Below are 18879 nucleotides of genomic sequence, written 5' to 3'. Positions count from 1 at the left end.
TAGTCCAAAGACCTGAATGCAGTAAGAACTATGGACTGTGAAGTTTGGCTTATGAGGGTGAGAAAGAGCTTTGCCTTGACTGCGCTAGAGGCAATTTGTATGAAAAGCTTGCTGTTATGCCTATGTCCTGAGAAGTTGTGCAGGTTTGCATTGCATAGAAATGAACTGATTTGAATGGGAAAAAAATCTTCACCAGCTATATATCTGATAGAGGATTAATATCTAGGATATACAAAGAATCAAAAAGCTAAATAATAAGAAATCAAACAGGCCAACTAAAAATGGGCTATGGAGCTAAATAGAGAGTTCTCAAAGGAAGAAATACGAATGGCATATAAGCATCTAAAAAAATGTTCTATGTCACTAGTCATCAGGGAAATGCAGATTAAAACTACATTGAGATTCCATCTCACTCCTGTCAGATTGGCCACCATCATGAAAACAAATGATCATAAATATTGACGTGGATGTGGAAAAAGAAGAACCCTTCTACACTGTTGGTGGGAATGCAATTTGGTCCAGCCATTGTGGAAATCAGTGTGGAGGTTCCTAAAACAGCTAAAGATTGATCTACCATATGACCCAGCTATAGCACTCCTAGGCATATATCCTAAGGACTCATCTCATTTCCTTAGAAGTACATGCTCAACCATGTTTACTGCTGCTCAATTTAAAATAGCTAGGAAATGGAACCAGCCTAGATGTCCCTCAACTGATGAGTGCATAATAAAGATATGGCACATTTATACAATGGAGTTCTACTCAGCGGTAAAGAAAAATGAAGTTATGAAATTTGCAGAAAAATGGATGGATCTGGAAAGGATTATACTAAGTGAGGTAACCCAGGCCCAGAAAGCCAAGCACCACATGTTCTCCCTCATATGTGGATCTTCAGATGATTGGGCTTCTGCATGAGAAAGAAAAAACTCAGTAGCAGAGGCCAGTAAGTTAAAAAGGAGATATAAAGGGAAGAGAAAGGAAGGGAAGAGAGTACTTAGTAAGTTGGCATTGTATATATGTAAGTAGAAGAATAGACTAACAGGGATGAAAAGGCCCAAAGTGAGGTCGGGGAAGAGATTGAGTAAAGGAAAGGTGGAGGGAAGGTTAATAAAAATCTAAGAGGATGAAAATAAATCATATGGAATCCTCCAGCTTTGGACAATGGAAAACTCAGGAGCCACAGATCGTTTTTAGAAAATTTTCAGTGCCAAGGATGGGGTACCTCCAGTGAGTTGTTGGCTAGGGAGGTCCCTGATGCCCCCAAAACATTATAGGCCACTGCAGAGGCCCTTGGTTTCCCACCAGCAATAGATGGTAAGACCCTATTGCTGAAGACTCCACATACTTGGGCTGCAAGGCCACTGAGAAATCCTGCTGGAACCGAGCTGATAACCTCTTCCATGTAGACCAGCTGACAGAAAGCTGGAAGAAGCCATTCTACATGTAGTTCAATGGGAGAAAGAGATACCACCAGTGAAGATACTCAACAGTGGACACTGCATGGCTTATAATTGGCCAGCCAGGCCAAATGAGCCAACAGGTGCAATAGTGGCAGGTCTGTCATGGTAGAAATCAACTGCCCTCCAATTGGACTGGAGGCCTGCTCCATGGGGGGGGGGGGGAACACATCCCTGATTCTGAAAACTTAAAACAGGGGTAGTCATGAGCCCTAGGGGTATAACATCAGCTGATGTCTGGAAACGTGTATATACTATGCTTACCAAACTGCCCAGTAAGCACTTCTTTTAATATTTATACCCTTATATTAATGCTACTCTCACTTTGGATAGAGAATCTTTTCTTTTCAGATGGCAGTGACCTTGGGATGACTCAGAAGGTGTCATAGTGCTGTAAATAAGTGACTGGAGTACTAACATCTCAATCACACCTTCCAAGGCTCAGGGTCTAATGTGCAAGAGGTGGCGGAAAGAATGTAAGAGCCAAAGGAAGGGTAGGATGCCTTACAATGTGCTCCCTCCAGACACAAAATGGCCTGGATATCCATGACCTCACAGTGCCTGACACTACCTACAGAGGACCATCATAAGAGGAGGAAAAGATCATGACATCAAAATAAAAGAGAGACTGAGATGGAGAAGGGATATGATGGAGAATGGAATTTCAAAGGGGAAAGTGGAGAAGGGAGGGAGGGTATTACCATGGGATATTTTTTATAATCATGGAAAATGTTAATAAAAATTGAGAAAAAAAAATAAAATTAAAAAAAAGAAAGAAATGAATTGATGTGAGCAGAGGGATATGGCACAGAAAAGAAAATCTTTGGATGAACTTCTACCCATTCAGCTGCAATTGAGAGATTACAACCTTTGAGATCGGGCCACCTGACCTACACTGGGGCAACAGGAAGAATGTAGACTCTTTTGAAGGGGCCTGAGTACTCAAGAAATGTCCTGTTCTTTAAAGTCTGCTTTATTTCCCCTTGGATTAACAAATTGGCACTCTGCCTGGTATTGTGGAGTATTAAAAATGCAGGAATGAGAGGGTCATTGAGTTTGTAACATGTTCTTGTGTTTTGGAAATGGCCATGGGCAGTGTGAAGCAGGTTTGCATACATGGAGACCCACCCGATGGAGCCATGAGGATGAACTGTGGATTGCAGTGGAGACCCAGTGAGATGCCTGGACCATGAGACGACTGCTAAGGAAAGCTTCTGGCCCCGCATGAAGTTTTCCAGGACTGTGAGTAGCCTAGCTGGAGGGGCAGAATTGGAATACCAGAAATTTGTTGCTGGTTAGAATTATTAGACTTGGAGATTTGTCATTGCCTAGAGTTGTACTTGAAGCTACAGAATTTGATGTTTGCCCTGGTTGTTTTAAATCTTGTATTGGCTGAATGTTTCTTTGCTATGCCCAATGCCATCTCTTGCAGTGTGAATGTTTATTCTGTGCCATTATAGTTTTTGGGGGGAGGATTTTTCTTTTGGTATTATGGCTCATTAAAAGATCTTGGACTATAGTGATGTAGGAGTATCACTGGGACTGATAAAAACTATGAGGACTTTAAAGTTGGATTGAATATATTATATTTTACACCATGTATGGATATCAGTTTATGGGGGCCTGGGGTGGAATGTGGTGGTTTGATTCAGGTGTCCCCCATAGTAGGTGTTCTGAATGCTAGGTACCCAGCTGATGGAGATTTAGGAATTAACACCTTCTGGAGGCAGTGTATTGTTGGGGGTGAACTTATGCATGTTATAGCCAGTTTCCCCACGCTAGTGTTTGGCATACTCTTCTGTTGTCCACCTTATGTGGGCCAGGGGGCGATGTCCACCCTGTGCTCATGCCATTGTTTTCCCTTGCCATCATGGAGCATCCCTTCGAGCCTGTAAGCCAAAATAAACCTTTTTCCCATAAGCTGCTCTTGGTTGGGTGGTTTCTACCAGCAATGTGAACCTGACTGCAACAGGGAAAGAGACAATGGGCATACCAAGGCCTCCAGTCACTGCAAATGAATTCCAGATGCATGCGCCCCCTTGTGCATCTGGCTTATTTGGGTCCTGGGGAATAAAACCAGGTTTGAAGGCAAGCGCCTTAACTGCTAAGCCATTTCCTTAGCCCCCTAGCAGGTTTTTAAAAATTACATTAATACTTAGAATGAAAAGCATATGTATTAAAGCAGAATTTAGTAAAAACAAAGACTTCTCTAAAAAGGGGTTCTGCAGGATATGGTGGTGCATGCCTATGATGCCAGCACTTTGGACACAGAAACGCAGGAGAACTGCTGCCACAGAGAGGCCAGCCTGGTCCATGTAATTAAGTTTCAAGCCAGCCAGGGTTACACAGTGAGACTTGTCAGGAAAACAAACAAACAAACAAAAAAAAAAAACAGTTGGGTTCTGGTGAAGATGGCGGCCACCTAACCATGCCACAACTCCCGCGAAGGAGAGGCAAGGAATCAAGGGGTCACTGGAACTTTTACGGGTGAGAAATCTCTAACAGACCGCCAGTGAGAGGGTGTGCAGGGGCAAAACTCGGAATCTGCTGATTCCCCTTGCAGGCAACCCACCTGTCCCCCAATCACCCCAAGCAGCTGTCCTACTGGAGTCCCAGCCTCAGGCTACTCTTTCAGTAACTGCAGGCAGGAGACTTCACACCATTAGTTCTACCTGTGACCCAAGGTACAGGCCAGCGCCAGGATCCACACCTCCCCTGCCTGGTCACAGATCTCCTCCCACTGCCCCAGCCCCATCAGTGTCTTCAGAACCCCTCACCCTCCCAGTTTGGTCCCTCTCTACCCTCCCCTGTCCCCACCCACCGCGTCTTCAGAATCACTCCACTCTTGCCTGCCCCACCAGACTCCTTTAGACCTGCTCTGCTGGCCCCCAACCCCGCCCCAACCCAGGCGACTTCAGACCTGTTCTGCTCCCCTCTGCTTAACCCCTGCTCCCTGGGAACCTGCTCTGCTCCACCCCTTCTGACCCTCCCCACAGTGTCCTGATAAGACACACCCAGTGCTAGCCCCGCCCATGGTGCCTTTGGAATCATTCCACTATGCCTGTACCCCCTGGACTTCCACCCACCCCATGTGGCCCCAACCCCTGCAGGCACCTTAGATCTGTCCCACCCGCCCCACCTGCCCCACTTCCCACATCCTCCTACTACCTGCTCTGTTTGGCCCCACCACCATCCCCTGCAACTTCAGATGATGTAATTCTGACCTCTCTGCTCTGCTCTGCACTGGACCCTCAGGAATTCAGACCTGCTCTGCTCAGCCCCCGACCCCTGCAAATTCAGACCTCCTCTGCTCCATGCTGCCCTGCCCTCAAGCGAGTCTTGACCCTCACCATTCTGTCCAGAACTTGCTTGACATGCCCCTGACCTCCAACCCCCCCCCCCAATGAAGGTGCACCACCTCCTCCCACCCATTGCGACCATAGTCCCATTCTCCCTGCTCCCACACTGTGATGGGCAGACCACAACACAAAAAAAAAATAACAAAAAATCAAATTCAAGTAAATCCAATAAGATCTCTCAGTCCTACCATAGAAGTCTCTAATCAAAATAGAAGAGACAATAGGATTGGAAATCCAAAATGAAGTTATGAGCAATGAAACCCTGACCAAGCTTTGGTAGAACTTTCACAGAAGCAAAAGAAGGACTGATAATCATGTGGATGCTGTCATCACTACACAAGACCTAACAGATAAGAAAATAGAAGGGGTCCAAACATAGTTAAAGGATATAAAGGAAAGTGGGGGAAAAAAAGAGGACCTAAAAGGCCAGCTGGCTATGTTAAATGGAGACATAAAGAAATACAAGGAGGAATTCCAAGAAGCATCAAGAAAATCAGAATATGATGTGAAAAGGGACCTTGACAGAGGGATGGAAACCATATATAGAAAATTACTAGAAAACGCAAACCTAATTGAACAACCCCTCCTCAAGAACAGAGTCAGCATGTGGAGGATACAAAATCAGACCTGAAAGACAAAACAGAAGAAACAGTTCGCGAGTGCAAAAGTTTCAGTAAGTTTAAAAATTTCTGTGAACAGAACATGAGGGAAAAGTGGGATACCCTCAAACGTCCTAACATTCAGATCACAGAAATACCAGAAAGGGAAGAAATTCAGACCAAAGGCATAAAGAACTTATTCCATACAATAATTGAAGATATTTTCCCACTCCCTCAAAAGAAAGGCCCATCAAGATACAAGAAGCTAATAGAATTCCAACAGATGGGACCAAAGGAGAAACTCTCCAAGATATATTGTCATTAAGCCTCTAAACATTGACATCAAAGAGAAAGTCCTGAAAGCAGCTAGGGAAAAGCAACACATCACTTTTAAAGTTAACCCCATGAGAATCACATCAGATTTTTCCATGGAAACCCTGAAAGCCAGGAGGGCCTGGGATGGAGCACTGCAAACTCTAAGAACCTATGGCTTCCAACCCAAACTACTCTACCCAGCAAAAGTATCCCTCATAATAGATGGTGAAAGAAAAACCTTCCATGACAAAACTCAAGTTTACTACTGTATGAACACAAAACCAAACCTACAGAGTATTTCAGGAAATTCCCCACACAGAAGAATCAAATAATCAACCTCAAGTACCTACAAGAAGCAGATCACAATAACCAAACTCAGAGAAGCCACAAGAAACATGAAAGTCCACGACAACACCAAAGCACATAAACCACCACAACATGGCAGGGATCAAATCAAACTTCACAGTCATTACCCTAAATATTAATGGCATTAATTCACCCATCAAGAGATACTAGCTAACAGGGTGGATCAGAAAACTAGACCCTTCAATCTGTTGTCTTCAAGAAACCCACCTCACCACTAAAGACAGACACCTCTTCAGGGTGAAAGGGTGGAAAACGATATTCCAAAGGGTGGAAAATGATATTCCAAACAAATGGGAATAAGAAACAAGCAGGCATAGCCATATTAATATAGGATAAAATAGACTTCTAACCAAAAATAATCAAAAAAGACACAGAAGGCCACTTCCTACTGATCAAGGAAACAATCCACCAAGAGGATATTACAATCATCAATCTTTATGGATGAATTGCAGGTGCACCACCTTCATAAAACAAAACCTACTCAACAATAAAACATAAATAACCACCAACACCATCACAGTTGGGGATTTCAATATACCAGTAACAACAATAGATAGATCAGCCAATTAGAAACTCAATAGGGAAGTGAGAGAGCTCAATTAAACCATAGATCACTTAGACCTAATAGACATCTACAGCACTTTCCATCCCAAATCCACAGACTACACATTCTTCTCAGCAGCCCATGGAACATTCTCCAAAATAGAGCATATACTGGGTCACAAACCCTGTCTCCATATATTTAGGAAGACTGACATAATTCCCTGCGTGGTATCAGATCACAATGCTATATTGCTAGAAATCAACAACAAAAACCCATCAAGAATCCCAACGGCACCTGGAAACTGAACAGCACACTTTTAAACAAGAAATGGATAGTGGGTGAAATAAAAAATGAAATTGCAAATTTCCTGGAATTGAATGACAATGAGAACACATCGTACCAAAACTTATGGGACACAATAAAATAAAATAAAATGAAATAAGAGATTGATGAAACAAAAAGTTGGTCCTTTGAAAAAATAAATAAGATTGACAAGCCCCGGCCAATTTGATCAAGTGAAAAAAAGAGGCACTTCAAATTAACAAAATTAGAAATAGAAAAGGAGACATCACAACAGACCTAAGTGAAATTGGGAGAATCAACAGGTCTTACTTCAAAAACCTCTACTCTTGAGCCCTAGGGTACTGCTGATGTCTGGATAAATGTATATACTAAGCTTATCAAACTGCCTGGTAAGCAATTCTCTTAATATTTATAGCCTTATATTAACACAACTCTCACTTTGGGTAAAGATTCTTCTCTCTTCAGATGGCAGTGACCTTGGAACAACTCAGAAAGTATCATAGTTCTAGAAAGAAGTGACTGGAGTACTGACTAACATCTTGATCACACCTTCCAAGGCACAGGGTCTAATGCGGAAGAGGTGGTGGAAAGAATGTAAGAGCCAAAGGAAGGGTAGGATGCCTTACAATGTGCTCCCTCCAGACACAAAATGGCCTGGATATCCATGGCCTCATAGTGCCTGACACTACCTACTCAAGACCATCATAAGAGGAGGAAAAGATCATGACATCAAAATAAAAAGAGAGACTGATTGAGATGGGGAGGGGATATGATGGAGAATGGAATTTCAAAGGGGCAAGTGGGGGGAGGGAGGGTATTACCATGGGATATTTTTTATATTCATGGAAAATGTCAATAAAAGTTGAGGAAAAAAAAAAAAAACCTCTATACCACAAAATTGGGAAATTCAGAGGACATGGATAAATTCCTATACACATACCATCTACCAAAGCTAAAATCAGAACAGAATAATCTCCTTAACAAACCTATCACACCCACCAAAATTGAAAAGGTGATTAAAAAAAAAAGTCCTCCAAAGAAGAGTCCAGGACCAGATGGCTTCTCAGTTGAATTCTATCAAACCTTCATGGAAGAATTGTTACCAATCTTTCTCAAACTGTGCCACACAATTGGAGACCAGGGAAAGATCACCAATGCCTTCTATGAAGCTACTATAACAATAAATCCAAAACCAGGGAGAGATGCCACAAAAAAAGAAAACTATAGGCCTATTTCCCTGATGAACTTAGATGCAAAGATCCTGAACAAAATACAACGAGAATGCAACAACACATCAAATCCATTACCCATCTTGATCAAGTGGGCTTCATCCCAAGAATGCAGGGGTGGTTCAACATACAGAAATCTGTCAATACAATACATCACACAAACAAGGACAAACACAAAAACCATATGATCATTTTGATAGATGCAGAAAAGGTCTTTGACAAAAGAGAACATCACTTCATGATCAAAACACTGGAGAGAATCAGCATGGTTGGTGTAATACAAATTCCTAAAGCCCAAATAATACTTAATGGAGAGAGCCTAAAGGAAGTTCCACTGAGATCGGGAACAACAAGGGGTGCCCACTCTCACCTTTGCTCTTTGCTATAGTACTGGAAGTCCTAGCTCAAGCAATAAGAAAGGAGAAAGAAATAAAGGGGATACAATTTGGAAAGAAAGAAGTCAAGGTAGCACTATTTGCAGATGACATGATTCTATATATAACAGATCTGAGAGACTCCATTCCAAAACTCTTAAAGATGATAAACTCCTTCAGCAAAGTAGCAGGATTCAAAATCAATGAACACAAATCAGTAGCCTTTCTATATGTAAATGAAAGATAGAGAGAAAGAAGTAAGTGACTTTATCCCATTTTCAACAGCAGCAACAACAAAAAATACCTTGGAATAAACATTAACCAAGGAAGTGAAAGATCAATACAACAAAAACATAAAAACACTCAAATAGGAAATTGTGGAGGACTTAAGAAATGGAAAGACCTCCCATGCTCCTGGATAGGCAAATTAACATTGTGAAAATGGCAATCCTTCCAAAGACAATCTACAGATTTAATGCAATTCCCATCAAAATCCCAACATCATTCTTCACAGAGATAGAAAAATTGATTTCAAAATTCATATGGAAAAGCAGAAGGCCTCAGATATCCAAGCATATCCTCAGCAAAAGAAACACCTCTGGAGGCATCACCATACCTGATTTAAAACTATATTACAAAGCCATAGTAATAAAAACAGCATGGAACTGGCATAAAAACAGGAGTATAGTCCAATTGAATAGAATTGAGGACCCAGACTTTGGGTCAAGTAACTACAGCTACTTGATATATGACAAAGGCTCTAACAATATAGGCTGGAAAAAAGACAGCATCTTCAACCAGTGGTGCTGGACAAACTGGATGACCATATGCAGGAAACTGAAACTTGATCAACACATCTCGTCATGCACAACAATCAAGTCCAAATGGACCAAAGACCAGAAACTCAGCTACTACTGGAAGAAAAGCTAGGAGGGAAATTTCATGACTCAGGAATGGGAAAAAACTTCCTGAACAAAACCCCAGTAGCACAGGATCTTAAGCAATCACTCAACCAATGGGATCACATGAAGCTGAAAAGTTTCTTTACAGACAAACATACAATAAGCAAAGCCAATAGATTACCCATAGAATAGGAGAAAGTATTTGCTGAATATCCAACTGACAGAGGCCTAATTTCCAGAATCTACAAAGAACTCAAAAACCTAAACAATAAAAAGTCAAAAAACACACTCACAAGATGGAGCAAGGATCTGGATAGGCAGTTTACAGAGGAAGAAATACAAATGGCAAACACACACCTAAGAAAATGTTCATCATCCCTAAACATCAGGGAAATGCAAATTAAAACTACTATGAGATTCCACCTTATCCCAGTAAGGATAGCAAACATCAAAAAATCCAATGAAAATAAATGCTGGTGAGGATGTGGAGAAATAGGAAGCCTTATCCACCATTGGCGAGAATGTAAGATGGTACAACCACTTGACAAGCAATATGAAGACTCCTAAAAAAAGCTGACTATAGAGTTACCAACACACCCAGTTATTCCATTACTGAGTATACCCTAAAACCTTTAAACCTCAGTCCAGAGAGATTTGCTCAACCACGTTTATAGCGGCTCAATTTGTAATAGCTAAGAGCTAGAATCAACCCAGATGTCCATCATTAGACAAATGGATAACTAGGATGTGGTATATCTAAACAGTGGAATTCTACACAGCAGTAAGGAAAAAATGACACAATGAAATTTGAAGAAAAAGTTGAGCCGGGAACAACTTATTCTCAGTGAATTCACCCAATCACAGAAAGATAATCGCCACATAGACTCACTTATCTACAGCCTCTAACCTGAATCTAACTAACTTGCTGACATACCTACCAAGCATCTTGAGGACTGGACAATAGGGAGGTTTGGGAGGTTAAGGATGGTGGTGATGGGGGCGGGGGACACAAAACTTGATCCAAAAGGCAATGGTACCATAAAACTCTTCATTCTAAAAGACCAAATGGTTGAACCTCCACCAGGCCCTTAGAGGGAACACTGGATTCACAAGGCCCTGGAGAGGGTATGATGAAAACTGTCTGTTTTCTCTTCATATTTCTGCTTCTCTCTCTCTCTCTCTCCCCCTCTTCTTTCTCATCTCTCTATCTCTTTTATATCACTTTTCCTTCTCTTCTCTGCCTGTAATTCTTGGCACCAGCAGGTGGTTATCATCCACAATGAGCTTTTGATCAGAGACCTACAAAGTCTCCCAAAAGAAGACAGATTTATGTCAGAGCACTTGAGGACCCACCATAGTTTAGTGGTAAGACCCAACTGCTGAAAACACTATACACTGTTGGTATGTTGCATGGAGTAACATGGCTAGAAGCTGGAAGAGAGTCAGACCCCAGTCAGCACATCTAGAGCCGGAAGGTGCTACATGAGTGACTGGGGGATAAAGACCAATATCCGTCCAAGCAACGAATGGTCTGACCTACTTAGCAGCAAACAGCCTGATGTGATGCTCATACAAGTGCAATAGTGGCGCATACCCATGGTGGGAAACCAGCTGCTTTCAATTCTGCTAACTGATCTGCTCAGTGGAACGGAACCCATAGCTGGAGGTGGGAAACAAGTCAGAACCATATCCAAAAATGAACCCGCTCTCCATTAAACTCTCTCTAAAAAACAGTGGTATCACATTTACTTGGTACTAACTTTACTCTCTGCTGGAAAATCTGCTTCTCTTTTTCAGATAGTTGCAGATCCTAAGGACAGAACCACCCCATCATACCTCAAAAGGGCCCCAGCTGAAACTAAGAATAATTGGGGAAACATGGAAGAATGCTGTTTTCTTGGCAAACTGGGTACCAGCACAATGGTGAAGGAGATAGACACAGAGAACAATCAACTCCTACCAAACCAGGTATCCCGAGACACAGAGGTGACCAAGATCTCAAGACAGAAGCACACCAAATATGAACCCAACATGGCTCAGGGAAATTTGCAGAAGAGGGGGTAGAAAGAATGTTAGAACTACATGTTGGGTCATGACATGCAGAGACATTTCCTCCTACCCAAAACTAAAGGCTAACCCCACAATGCAGGACCCATATACCCCAACAAGGGGGGGGGTCTCTATGGAGGGGGAAGCACAGGGAAGAGGCTAACAATGGTACCAACTAGACTGTATTCACTGACTACAAAAAAAAATAGTTGGAAAGAAGGTGGCATTCTGTGGAGAGGGAATTTGGGAAGGAAAGAGGGGAACTGTGATCATGGTATATTGCCTATATATAAGGAGGTTGTCAATAAAAAGTTAAAAAAAAATATAAGAGGCAAAACAAAAGTATTCTAAGGGACAAGGGACAGGTCAGAAACTCATTTTAGTATGTTAAAATTCAAAGTCTCCTAGAATTTTTTTTTTTTTTTTGAGACAGGATCTGAGGTAGCCTAGGTTGCTTTGAAATTATTTTGTAGTTGAGGATAGCCTTGAACTCCTGATTCTCCTGTCTCCACCTCCCAAGTGCTAGGATTATAGGTAGGTACCACCAAGCCTAAACCTAAATTTCAGTCCGAACACAAAGGTGAAAACAAATTTCAGAATTACTATCAAGTTACTGTGTAGATACTACTGACCTTTTTCTGATAGAAGATTCTTAGCCAACATGTTCCCAAGGTAGTATTCATGAATATTTATTTTCTGTATAGAAACACAATATTTTATAAACATATTTCTATAAATTCAACTTAAAAATTATCAGAATCACTATGAAACTTCTCATTTTATAATGCTCTACCCTTTATATTTCAAGAAAACATACTTGGCCAGTCTCTTTCTCTTCATGGTACTGCCGAATATGTTTCCCATGACACACTTCATAAGTCCAGTAAGACTCAATCTAAGAAAGATGGATAAATTTTTAAATACACAAAAGCCATATAACTCAAATGAATTACTTCTGGTATCTTAAGTAGCTCAATGAATTCATTCTAAATTCAGTTTTCATAAAGTGACGCCTGTCATTATACCTCAGTAAAAGATGAAATTTCTGAAGTTCATACATAGTTTTTATTAATTAACTACATGTAAGAATTATGTGATGGAAATAGGTCTAGAATATGTTTGGGTCTGTAATGACTATCTGGCTTAGGGATAATTTTCTTTTGTTTGGCTTTTCAAGGTAGAGTTTTGATCTAGCCCAGGCTGACCTAGAACTCAATAAAATATGTAGTCTCAGACTGACCTTGAACTCACAGCTATCCTACCCCTGCCTCCCAAGTGTTAGGATTAAGTGTGCACCACCATACTCAGTGGGATAATTTTCTACACAGCTTAAAATACAGAAATTAGGATTTTCTTTTGAGATAGAATCTCAAGTAGCCCAGTCTGGATTCTGATCTGTTATAGAGCTGAGGACGACCTTGAACTTTTTATCCTCCTGCTTCTACCTCTGACATGCTGGGATTACAGACATGCCTGGTGTTAAGTACTGAACCCAGAATTTCATGCTTGCTAGGCAAACCATTCTACCAACTGAACTAATTCCCCAGCCCTGAAATTAACTTTTTTTGTTTGTTTTTTTGAGGTAGGGTCTCACTCTAGTTCAGGCTGACCTTGAACTCATGATGATCCTCCTATCTCTGCCTCCCAAGTGCTGGGATTAAAGGCATGCACTACCATGCCTGGCTGGCATTTTTTAAAAGATATATTTTTAAAAATTATTTATTTATTTATTTGAGAGTGACAGACACAGAGAGAAAGACAGATAGAGGGAGAGAAAGAATGGGTGTGCCAGGGCTTCCAGCCTTTGCAAATGAACTCCAGACACGTGCGCCCCCTTGTGCATCTGGCTAATGTGGGACCTGGGGAACCGAGCCTCGAACCGGGGTCCTTAGATTTCACAGGCAAGTGCTTAACCGCTAAGCCATCTCTCCAGCCCAGATATTTTTATTTATTTAGTTGAGAGCAAAAGACAGAGACAGAAAGAGGCAGAAAGAGAGAAAGAATGGGCATGCCAGGGCCTCCAGCCACTGCAAACGAACTCCACATGCATGCGCCCCCTTGTGCATCTGGTTAGTGTGGGCCCTGGGGAATCAAACCTCGAACCAGGGTTCTTAGGCTTCACAGGCAAGCGCTTAACTGCTAAGCCATCTCTCCAGCCCTCGGCTAACATTTTTAAAATTAAAATTTTAGCCGGGCGTGGTGGCGCATGCCTTTAATCCCAGCACTCGGGAGGCAGAGGTAGGAGGATTGCCATGAGTTCAAGGCCACCCTGAGACTACAGAGTTAATTCCAGGTCAGCCTGGACCAGAGTGAGACCCTACCTCAAAAAAACCAAAAAAAAAAAAAAAAAAAAAACCAAAAAAAAAAAATTAAAATTTTATCATGCAAGGAACTTTTCTTTTGAACTAGAAAACAGCCAAGGTAGTTTGCTAACTGGTGGTAGCATATATATTAATTTAAATGAGCAAAACACTATTAAGCAATAATTTGTACCTAATGTTAAAGTGTGATATACCAAACACAATAAAATGTGATATAGGCGGTAGAGATGGCTTAGCAGTTAAAGGTGCTTGCTTGCAAAGCCTGAGGGCCTGGATTTCATTCCCTAGTTCCCACATAAAGCCAGATGCACAAAGTGGTGCACGTATCTAGAGTTCGTTTGCAGCAACAGGAGGCCCTGGAGCACCATTCCTTCTCTCTTTCAAATAAACAAATATTTACAAAAAAATAAAGTGTGATTACATACACAATAGTGTAATATACTATAGACAATACTGTGATAAACCATAGGTAATAAAGTATGATATAGCACACATGATAATGTGTAATATACTGTATGTAATAAAGCATGAGTTGTAGTTTGAATAGATGGCCCCAATAGATTCAGGTTTTTATTGTTTGTAGTTTGCATTTGCAGCCACTTGGCTGGAGGCTGTGTCACTGGGTGGATCCTAAGGTGTGGTGGTGGGTTTCAGATTTCAATCTAAAGATACGCAAAGTGTGCCTAGCTGGAGTTCCTGAAGTGTGCTGTGGCTTTTGGCTTGTGCTTCTCTCTCTCTCTGCCTGGTCCGGTGGTGACAGGCCAGCTTCTTCTGCCATTGATGGAACTTCCCCTGGATCTGTAAACTTCAATAAATATCCCTTCCTCCTTAACTGTGCCTGGTCTGGAAGTTCATCTCAGTGAACCTGAAGCTGTCTGCTATAGAACTTGGTACCGAGGAGTGGACTGAGATGAACCTGACCACGTGGATGTTGATCTTTTGGAACCTTTGTTTTGGAGGAATAGGCATGGATTTGGTGCTTGCAACTGAAGATGTCTTCTGGAGTGGTAAGCCAAGTTTTATGGACTATTCTGATGACAGTCGGAGAATGTTAAACGTAGACAGCATTGAACTTTGAGGTTTGGCTTATGAGCTTTCTAAGGGGAAGGAAAGACTGCAGAGGACTTTGTTGGAACTGGGTTACTGGCATAAGGACTGGCTGTGTCCTGCTGCCCAGGCCCAGAGAGTTTGATCAAGGTTAAATTTGTAATGGACTGATGTGCATGGCTAAAGATATTGGACTGAGTGATTTAAGATTTTAAGCTGAAAAACCTCAAGCAAATTAAAATTACAGACACTGAGACTGCTTTTAGGTTACTGAATCTGCTATTGTCAAACACATTAGCAATCTTAAAGGAAGATGATCCAATTGCTTTACCATGGAAAGGATGCCTGAGGAAAGACTATCATAGAAATGCAAACACTTTTGAAAAGAGTTGACTAAAGAAGGAACCTGTTTTCAAGGTTATGATTTATTTTGTCTGTGAATTAAGAATATGGCTGTGTCCTGCACACCTGGTATTGGTTTCAGAAGCATGAAAAATGCGAGGAGTGGTCATGAATTGCACACGGTCCTAAGAGTTGCTGCTGAGATGTGGCATGAGGCAGGGCATGATGCCCTGATAGGCTGAAAGAACCTTTGGAAGATGGACCGTGGTTTGCATGAAGACCTGAATATGTTTTGTATATACCAGGACAATGCAAGGGCTAGCACAGAGTGCACTGTTGGCCTAGGATGGAAATGTTCCCTGGCTACTCTGCCCAGCTGGAGGTTCAGAATTGGAAAATCTGGAGACTGTCAGTCCCTGGTTGTATTGAACTTGAACTGTCAAAATTTGATGTTTGTTTGATGGTAGTTGAGTTTGCATTGTTTTAGTCTCTCCTTGCTATGCCTCATACCAGTTGAAAATGTTTACTCTGTGCCTTTATATGTTAGATGTGTTTAACTTGTTTGATTTTATAGGTCTTAATATCTAAAACTGGTCAAGACTGTGGGGACCTCTGAAATTGAACTGAGTATAATTTACAATGTGTGATGGTTATAAATCTATTGGGGGCCAGGGGCAGAATATGGTAGTTTGAATAGATGACCCCCAATATACTCAGTTTTTTATTGTTTGTAGTTTGCATCTGCAGCCATCTGGCTGGAGGTGGTGTCACTGGGTGGATCTGAAGGTGGGGTGGTGGCTTTCAGATTTCAATCTAAAGATATGCAAAGTGTGCCCAGCTGGAGTTGCTGAAGTGTGCTGTGGCTTTTGGCTTGTGCTTCTCTCTCTCTGCTAGGTCCTGTGATGGCAGGCCAGCTTCTTCTGCCATTGATGGAACTTCCCCTGGATCTGTAAGCTTCAATAAATATCCCTTCCTCCTTAACTGTGCCTGGTCTGGAAGTTCATCTCAGTGAACCTGAAACCGTCTGCTACAGCATGATATAACACACAACAAAGTGCAATATACTATATAGTTTACGACATACCATAAGTAACGAAGCGTTAACAAACCATAAGACATAAAACACAAACACAGAAGTCACTTCAAGCATCTACTTGGTGCTTTGAATTTACTTTTTAGTTCTCAAATGAACACAGAATACATACTCTGTAGGAACAGCTGCTTTGCTTAAATAGTGGTTCCAAAAGCTCTCTTGGATTAGGGCCTTTGTAATCCTTTTCTTCTTCCTAAGAAAGAACTAGAGTTTAATATGTATAATCTTTCTAAAATTTCATTGTACTCACTGGTTAAATCACAAATGCTTGGGAATAAAAGAGAAAAAAAATCATCACATTTAACAAGATCCTATGGTATGCCACTCTTTTTTTTTTAAAATTTATTCCTTTAGTGACAACGTCCACAATTGTAGACAATGACACATGGTAATTCCCACCCTCCCCCACTATCACCTTTGAAACTCCACCCTCCATTATATCCCCTTCCCGCTCTCAATCAGTCTCTCTTTTATTTTGATATCGTGATCTTTTCCTCCTCTTATGATGGTCTTGTGTAGGTAGTATCAGGAACTGTGAAGTTATGGATATCCAGGCCATTTTGTGTCTGGGGGGAGCACATTGTAAGGAGTTCTACCCTTCCTTTGGCTTCTACATTCTTTCTGTCATCTCTTCCACGATGGACCCTGAGCCTTGGAAGGTGTGGTAGAGATATTTCAGGGCTGAGCACGCCTCTGTCACTTCTCAGCACCATGGTGTCTTCTGAGTCATCCCAAGGTCACTGCCATCTATAAGAAGTTTCTCTTCCAAAAGTGAGAGTAGCATTAATATATGGGTATATACATTAAGAGAAGTGCTTACAGGGCAGTTTGGTGAGCATAGTATATACATTTGGCCAGATACCAGCAGATGTTACATACCTAGGGCTCATGACTACCCCTGTTGTAGGTTTTCAGTATCAGGGATGTATTCCCTCCCATGGAGTGGGCCTCCTGTCCAAATAGAGAGCAGTTGGTTTCCCCCATAACAGACATGCCACTATTACACCCATTGGCTCATTTTGCCAGGCTGGCCAAATTTAAGGCTTGCAGTGTCCACTGTTGAGTATCACTGGTGATTTCTCTCTCACACGTTGAACTGCATGCAGAATGGCTTCTTACAGCTTTCTGTTAGCTGGTTTCCATGGAGGATGTTTTCAGCTCAGTTCCAGCAGGATTTCTCAGTAGCCTTGCAGCCCAAGTGTGTGGAGCCTTTAGCAATGGGGTCTTACCATCTATTCCTGGTGGAAAACCAAGAGACTGACCAATGGCCTATAATATTTGGAGGGCATCAGCGACTGCCCTGGCCAATAACTCACTGGAAGGTATCCCATCCCTGGCATAGAAAATTTTCTAATATCAATCTATGGCCTCTGGGTGTACCATTGTCCAAAAAAATAGGTTTCCAGACATGACTTATTTATATCTTCTTGGATTTTGATGAGCCCTCCCTCCACCTTTCCCTTCCTCAATCTCTTCCCCTTGTCCTCAGTTAGGCCTTTTCACCCCCCATTAATCTGTTCTTCCACTTACATATATATAATACCATCCAATTAAGTTCCCTGTCCCTCCCCCCTTTCTATTCCCTTTCTATCTTACTGGCCTCTGATACTGTTATTCACGTAGAAGTCCAAACATTTGTAGCTAGGATCCACATATGAGAATGAACATGTGATGTTTGGCTTTCTGGGACTGGGTTACCTCAGTAAGTATAATCCTTGCCAGATTCATACATTTTGCTGAAAATTACATAAATTCGTTTTTCTTTACCACTGACTAGAACTCCATTCTATAAATGCGCCATGTCTTCATTATCTACTCATTAGTTGAGGGACATCTAGGCTGGTTCCATTTCCCAACTATTGTGAATAGAGCAGCAATAAACATGGTTAAGCAAGTATTTCCAAGGTAGTGAGATGAGTCCTTAGGATATATGCCTAGGAGTGGTATAGCTGGGTCATAAGGTAAATCTAGTTTTAGCTGTCTCAGGAACCTCCACACTGATTTCCACAATGGCTAGACCAGACTGAATTCCCACCAACAGTGTAGAAACATTCTTCTTTTTCCCACATCCTCAGCAGCATTTATTTTCATGATGGTAGCCATTCTGACAGGAGTGAGATGGAATCTCAAGATAGTTTTGATCTGAATTTCCCTGATGGCTAGGGATGTAGTACATTTTTTTTAAAGATATTTATATGCCATCTGTATTTCTTCTTTTGAGAACTATTTAATTCCATAGTCCATTTTTCATTTCAGTTGTTTGATTTCTTATTATATAGTTTTTTGAGTTCTTTGGACATTAATCCTCAGTCAGATTTATAGGTAGCAAAGATTTTCTCCTATTCCGTAGGTTGCCTCTTTGCTCTATTCACAGTGACCTTTGTTGTAAAAAGGCCTTGTAATTTCATAAGGTTCCACAGATTGATTCGTGCTTTTATATACTGAGTAATTGGGATTATATTCATAGTTTTTGCCAAGAACAATATGTGGAAGGGTGTCCCCTACTTTATCCTCTAGCAGGTTCAGAGTTCTAGGTCTGACATTAAGGTCTTTGATCCATTTGGACTTAATTCTTGTGC

At 41.5% G+C, this 18879-nt stretch overlaps 1 protein-coding gene across 4 annotated transcripts in view; it reads right to left on the bottom strand.

Annotated features, from left to right (window-relative positions):
* Erlec1 (endoplasmic reticulum lectin 1) overlaps positions 1 to 18879 on the bottom strand; it is a 52405-nt gene that overhangs the window by 21958 nt on the left and 11568 nt on the right. For all 4 annotated transcript variants that reach the window (XM_004660160.3, XM_045137446.1, XM_045137445.1 and 1 more), the window contains 3 exons: positions 16413 to 16493; positions 12315 to 12392; positions 12130 to 12193 (listed from right to left, as the gene is read on the bottom strand). In XM_004660160.3, coding sequence (XP_004660217.2) covers positions 12130 to 12193; positions 12315 to 12392; positions 16413 to 16493 — 223 coding nt within the window. The remainder of the gene's footprint in view (positions 1 to 12129; positions 12194 to 12314; positions 12393 to 16412; positions 16494 to 18879) is intronic.

This window comes from Jaculus jaculus, chromosome 18 (genome assembly GCF_020740685.1).
Source record: "Jaculus jaculus isolate mJacJac1 chromosome 18, mJacJac1.mat.Y.cur, whole genome shotgun sequence".
NCBI lineage: Eukaryota > Metazoa > Chordata > Mammalia > Rodentia > Dipodidae > Jaculus > Jaculus jaculus.
This window is presented reverse-complemented; position numbering and strand designations above follow the sequence as displayed.